The 6113-nt window shown below is 38.9% G+C and overlaps 1 protein-coding gene across 1 annotated transcript in view; it reads right to left on the bottom strand.

Moving 5' to 3' along the window:
• Positions 1–2894, bottom strand: part of LOC308371063 (sodium-dependent serotonin transporter-like) — a gene marked incomplete at both ends in the record, with an annotated part of 5667 nt that extends 2773 nt beyond the window's left edge. Inside the window, 6 exons of the mRNA XM_080845851.1 lie at positions 257–360; positions 481–615; positions 809–947; positions 1796–2018; positions 2234–2368; positions 2642–2894. Coding sequence (XP_080701977.1) covers positions 257–360; positions 481–615; positions 809–947; positions 1796–2018; positions 2234–2368; positions 2642–2894 — 989 coding nt within the window. The remainder of the gene's footprint in view (positions 1–256; positions 361–480; positions 616–808; positions 948–1795; positions 2019–2233; positions 2369–2641) is intronic.
• Between the last annotated feature and the right edge of the window lie 3219 nt (positions 2895–6113).

Genomic DNA, 6113 nt, shown 5'->3' on the forward strand with positions numbered 1-6113 from the left:
GTCAGTCATGTGATGTACATATTTTTGTGTCCAAAAGCCCAATTAATCGGCCACAGAATTCACAAAAATTACATTTAAATAAACAGTATTATGTAAATATGTTGAACATTAGATACAAAAACAAATGGAGGCATTCAACTTTAGGTTCAAATGAATATAGGTCAATCAAAAGCTTATTACCAAATAGATGTAGTACAAATCGAGTTTGTTCAGGTTTGTTTAAACTTATTTAACTATTTAAACTAATAAAATGTACCTGTAGCAATTGTTGTGGAAATTATTGTAGCTGGCAAGTGCCATCAGAACCCCAAACCCAGGACCCAGGGAGAAGAGAATCTGTGCAGCTGCATCCACCCATACCTGCTCATGACACAGAAAGGTTTGAAGGACTGTTGAGGCCAATTGTTCTCATTACTCTACTCACTACTGCAGGCCTGAGACAATAGTTTAACAGACATGTCCTCAATGAGACGGACACACCTTTGAGGTGAGTAGTCTGGTCCAATCAGGCTTGAGGTAGTAGAGGACTCCGTTCCAGGCCCCTGGGAGGGTGACTCCCCTGATGAGCATCACAAACAGGACCAGGTAGGGCAGGGTGGCTGTGACCCACACCACCTGAGGTTAACAAGCATGCAAACACATTGAAATAAAAAAGCAAACACCCAAGTATTTACAAAGTACCGTGAACAGTTAGAAGACAAACCCTTCATAAGGGCTTTCCCAGGCACTATTTGAAGGAGGCGTTGTGGCTCAGCATCTAACTGTAACCCTCTGTGATCTTCATGCTGCCCTGTGCTCTCTGACACACCTTGCCTGAGGTGCCGATGCCCCTCCAGATGCTGAAGTAGACCACGGTGAAGATGAGGAGCAGACAGAGGGCCAAACGCCAGTTGACTGAGCCCAGTTGATGAAGCCCGGTGGACTGGTGCACCTGCAGCACATGACGTCTGGAGAAGGAGAGAGGAATGACTTGGGACTCTTACTGAATGGAGGCATAGATGAACAGGGATTGGTAAGGAGACAAATAAGATAGAGATAGACTGGCAGACTAATGGACAGATACCAGGAGAGTTTTTACATATAATAGAAAACATAGAATATATGGAAAGAAAAACATGGGTGAGTAAAATACACAATTAGGGTATTTGAATGGAACATGGAAAAAAACGTAGATGATGTAAGAAAACACACGGCTAAGCAGAAGAGTAAAGAAAGGGAAGAAATGCACCCATCTGAGGGACAGATTAAAGAGTGTATTTTCACTGAAAACAGGAATCTCTGGCGCCTGTCGGAACCAGGGGAGCAGTAGGGAAACCTCACGATGGCGGGGGGATGACATATTTGGGTGAGAATTTGAGTGAATAAACACTTCCACCCTAAAAACAAGGCTCCACTCTGATCCCTATTTTCCTCTCCGGCTGAAACTCAAGCACCCCACCCTCTTGGCCTCTGTCCTCAATTCCATCCTGCCATATGGGGGTGCTCAGTTTTTAATTGGAAAAGAAGGAAGACTTTGGTGCAGGGTCACCAACAGTACCGCAGCTTAGAGGGGAAAACAACACTGGAGTATTCTGAATAATTTCACTCATAACAATTACAACAACAATATTCAGTTCCTTACAAATCGACATCCACGCAATTGGATGATATATAGTAGTACGGTGATTCTAGTAATTTCTATCGTTACTGGATTGTTTGTTATTGTTGGTTTATTGTCATTGTACCTCGATTCGAAATTTTGTTGTAAGTTGTGTTGGATAAAACTCTCAGCTAAATCCTTAAACTTATTTCTCACAGGTAGTATTCCTCTGCAGGGGAGGTGGATGTGTTGGTCCAGGTGTTGTTGGTCTCCCCAGGGCTGTAGAGCGCACAGCGAGGCGTGTTCCAGGGGTTGTCACATGTGGTCCAGGGCAGTGTGGAGTGGAAGGAAGATAGCAGGTAGTGCAAGGCCCAGGCCATGATGGTGTTGTAGTAGAACGCCGTGTACAAGGCAATGACACAGATGGCGTAGCCGATACCTGTGGTGAAGAAAGATGAAGGTCTTTGAATCATTGTTTAATTGGAGTTGTGGATTCGTTGATTAGAACAGATTAATTTGATTTATTACAACTTACTGATTCATAAAGTATCTTTTATTGCTGTACTTGTGTTCAGCCCTTAGTTCCATATATTTGTGAGCATTCCTTTTGTTAAATCCTAGCAGTCCTTGTGAGCCTCCGGCTCCTTGTCGTACCTTTGAAGATGGGACAGATGTGTGCCCAGATGGAGATGCAGCCCGTGCGGTGGAACTGGCCTAGTGCCAACTCCATGTAGAACAGGGGAACTCCTCCGAACGTGGCCATCAGCAGGTATGGCACCAGAAATGCTCCTGTTTAGCATGTCAGAATCAATATGTCGACCGTGGTGAATGGGTTAGTCAGGAGAGGATGGAAGAAGCGTTAAGTCAGACAAGAAACTGTAGGAAATGTAAGAAAATGTGAAGAGTACATGATCTTGTTGAATGGTCCTCATAACATTTCTGGCTAAATAAACAAAAATAAGTTTTCCTTTTTGCATCAGAAAGAATTACCCCCCCCTTTTGTTCAGTACCTTATGTTAACTTCATGCCCATATGTTTAGATGCTGTATAACTGCTTTTTACCTCCTCCATTTTGGTAGCAGATATACGGGAAGCGCCACACATTTCCCAAGTCCACTGCGTACCCTATCACAGACAGGAGGAAGTCAGGCTTTCCCTTCCATCGCTCTCTGGACCTCCTGGCGTTTCTCGGGGGCTCCATGCCACTGCTGGTTGTCTGAGGATTGTCTTGGGTCTGATTCGCACAAGAGGATTGGGGGTCAGAAGATCCTCCCAGATCCTGGCATGATGATGTTGTGTGGACAATGGCCTCCATGGCAATATCACTCCCTTGGTCTTCAACTGCAACAACAGCTGAAGGGTTTTCTCTCTCAGCTCTCTCACTTTGGCCTAACATGTTCACGTTGTGAGTTTCTCTTCCTGTCGAACTTCTGCAAATGAATTACCACAACAGCAACATTAAAATGTCTGAAGGTGCCTACTTTTTTCTTGAAAACAGGTGAGAAAAAGTTTAAATCTGGGGTTAGGTTCTCTTTCAGAAAATATCTGCCACATGTCAACCACAAATTGAGTTATTACACCCTACAGAAGTTTGAAGGATGTTTTTACAATTTATATTTTCAAGACCCTCCTTATTTTTCAAAGTGTGAATGTTATTTATTTTTTTGCTGCTGTCTCACTGTCTTATTCGCCTACAAGGACCTATTAAATTCCACTCAGACAAGGTCCCTTGACAGCCCCTGAGAGAGTCCCACAAGGCCAGAGAGGAAGCTGCAGCATGGTATATTTTCATCTTTGTGACTTCATGACTTAAACGTGTTTGTGCTGGACTAACCTGAGAGCAAAAGAGAGGAAATGAACTTGTGCTGTTGGAAATATCATCGTTTCATTTTCCAACATCCAAACTGTTCTGTCCTCCCGAAGCATGTTATGCTAGAGGTGCTCTGTGCTCACTGTTCCATGACAGCTCTTGAACAGGGTGGGAGGGCAAAATACTTCAGTTCGAATTTCAAACTACAGTCTGAAAGTAAATATTTTTACCATTGTACAAATGCAATCCTTTGCTTCACTGCTGTAAAGTACACTGAATTGTTGCGCAAAAGCAACGAGTGAAACCAAATGAGACTTAGATTGCATTTTTTTTTTTTTAATCAACCACATCAAAGCACAATCAGCTCTGCTCTGACAATATCAAAGCTATAAACCCCAAAATGTATTTCCACAGAGAAAGGATCACACAATATGTAATAGTCTCTTGTTTGATATTTCAAGAATGCTTAGTTATGATTGTGTTTTGTTTGTTTTAATTGTTCCACTTTTCCTTCGCCACAATCGTTGCAATGTTGTGTGTATGTGCCTGAAGTTCATTGATATATTACTTTTCAGATTCAGAATAAAGGTGTCATTCAGAGTATCTTTAATTATGTTCTCCTAATTATATCTTTATAATGCTCCAAACATTATCTCAAGTAATACAGCAACATTGATTAAATAGAACAATGCAAAGTAAATAATTGTATCTCAACTGAAAGTCCCAAATCTATGGATTGTTTACAGATAATTTCACCAAAGGCAAACATGCATGAACACAGTTTTCAAATCCAAACCAAAGGTTTACCGAGAACTCAGATAACCAAAACTTATATTACCTATAAAGGTGTGAAATTAAAAGTTGTTATATATACTATTGCACGCCCAATATATGGTTTTACAAAAATCACGCCATCTCACCATTCAATCTTCAGAGATCTGTTCTTGTAGCCGTTCTTTCTTCTCTTAGAGTTCACACAGTCTCACTCATCATTCTCACCTCCTGTAAGAGGGGTTAGTATGGCCAGCCCCTTCACCAGACCATCTTCATCATTCTCAGCCTGTACATTTTTTTTTTTTTTTTAACTTGACAAAAGCGATGCATTGTTTTTCTGTGATAATATTGTACTTTCCACTGCTTGTGGTTGATAGTTACGCAAATGTAATAGTAAGTGGGTTTAACTGGTCTGGAAATGGTCTACATGTGTAATCCATATTTTGGGAATATAATTGTAATTAACTATTATGATGTATCACAACATCACATTTTCATTGAAATTACATTATGTAATCACTAAGTCTGTTTATTTTGCTACATTTTCAGTGAATATTTGTGTAATTTGTTAAATTTAGTTTATATCATTTGAGATTATTTTATTTGTAAGGGTTATTTGTAAATAAAGACACTGAAATTGTTCTCTTTAGTTTGCCCCAACAGATTTATTTATGAAAAAAAAACAGTCTCTGATCAGTCTCTTGCTTGATGAACCACATAAGAACTTGATGAGACGAGCCAATTTTAAACTAATGTTCCCAAAATACATGACTATTGCGTGAGATATTAAACCCTAAAAGTTTTACAACAGCACCACCTAGTGAAAACAGAACTACACTAGCGACTCCCAAAGAATGCAAATGGAAAATCTTTTTTTGGACCTTGGTGACTTTATGATGTGGTGTAATGTGGTGTAATCACAGTTATTTCCTAATAAAATAAAATAATAATATTGCAATTGAGTCACAAATGATTTTTCTTTTCATAATGTAATAAAATACCTGACACTTCTATAAGTATATGTATGTATACAGTATATTAGTAAGTGTACATGCTTGAAGAGCTGTGTCCTTAATTGTTTTCAATGCGTAGTGGATACGTTTTCTTTTATTCCTGTGACGTGTATGTGAAACTACTGTTTAGAATTTGGTTAATTCACTGTGGCACTGTGCAATAACTGGATCACCAAAACAACCACTGTACAATTACAACTACAAATTATATTTTTGATATTTATTTATTTGATCTTAAATTTCGAGACGAAGTTCGTAAGAAGATATTTAAAAAAGACAATTAAGAAAATTGTCCTTAGACACTGGAAGAGCCAAATAAGGCCTAGTTTTACAGACTGGCTGAAGCTAATGACAAATACAGCCTTCTTTGAAGATCTTATGGATCACCAAAACAACCACTGTACAATTACAACTACAAATTATATTTTTGATATTTATTTATTTTATCTCAAATCTCGAGACGAAGTTCGTAAGAAGATATTTAAAAAAGACAATTAAGAAAATTGTCCTTAGACACTGGAAGAGCCAAATAAGGCCTAGTTTTACAGACTGGCTGAAGCTAATGACAAATACAGCCTCCTTTGAAGATCTTATTGCAAGATTGAATGATGGTAGGGGTCAATTCTGCCAGGTTTGGTCTCACTTCCTACATTTGATTTAATTACAACTGGCTAGTGCCCCATAATTAACTATTTTCAAGTATTATTCAATCTTAACTTACACCCCCTTTTTTTCTATTTTATTTATTTCAGTTGTGTATTTTTTATTTTTTTGTCTTTATTGCCCTGATTGTTGTGTAGTGTGTGTATAGTGTAGAATGTGATGTTAAATGTGAGGTGTATGTTGTGTGTTTCTCACATGAAAAACCAATAAACACTTTGATTGGATATTCTTGTGCTACTGCTGTAGACAGTTACACTGATCATCCATTTTATAC

The sequence above is a fragment of the Sprattus sprattus genome (assembly GCF_963457725.1).
Source record: "Sprattus sprattus genome assembly, chromosome: 1".
In the NCBI taxonomy this organism is placed as follows: domain Eukaryota; kingdom Metazoa; phylum Chordata; class Actinopteri; order Clupeiformes; family Clupeidae; genus Sprattus; species Sprattus sprattus.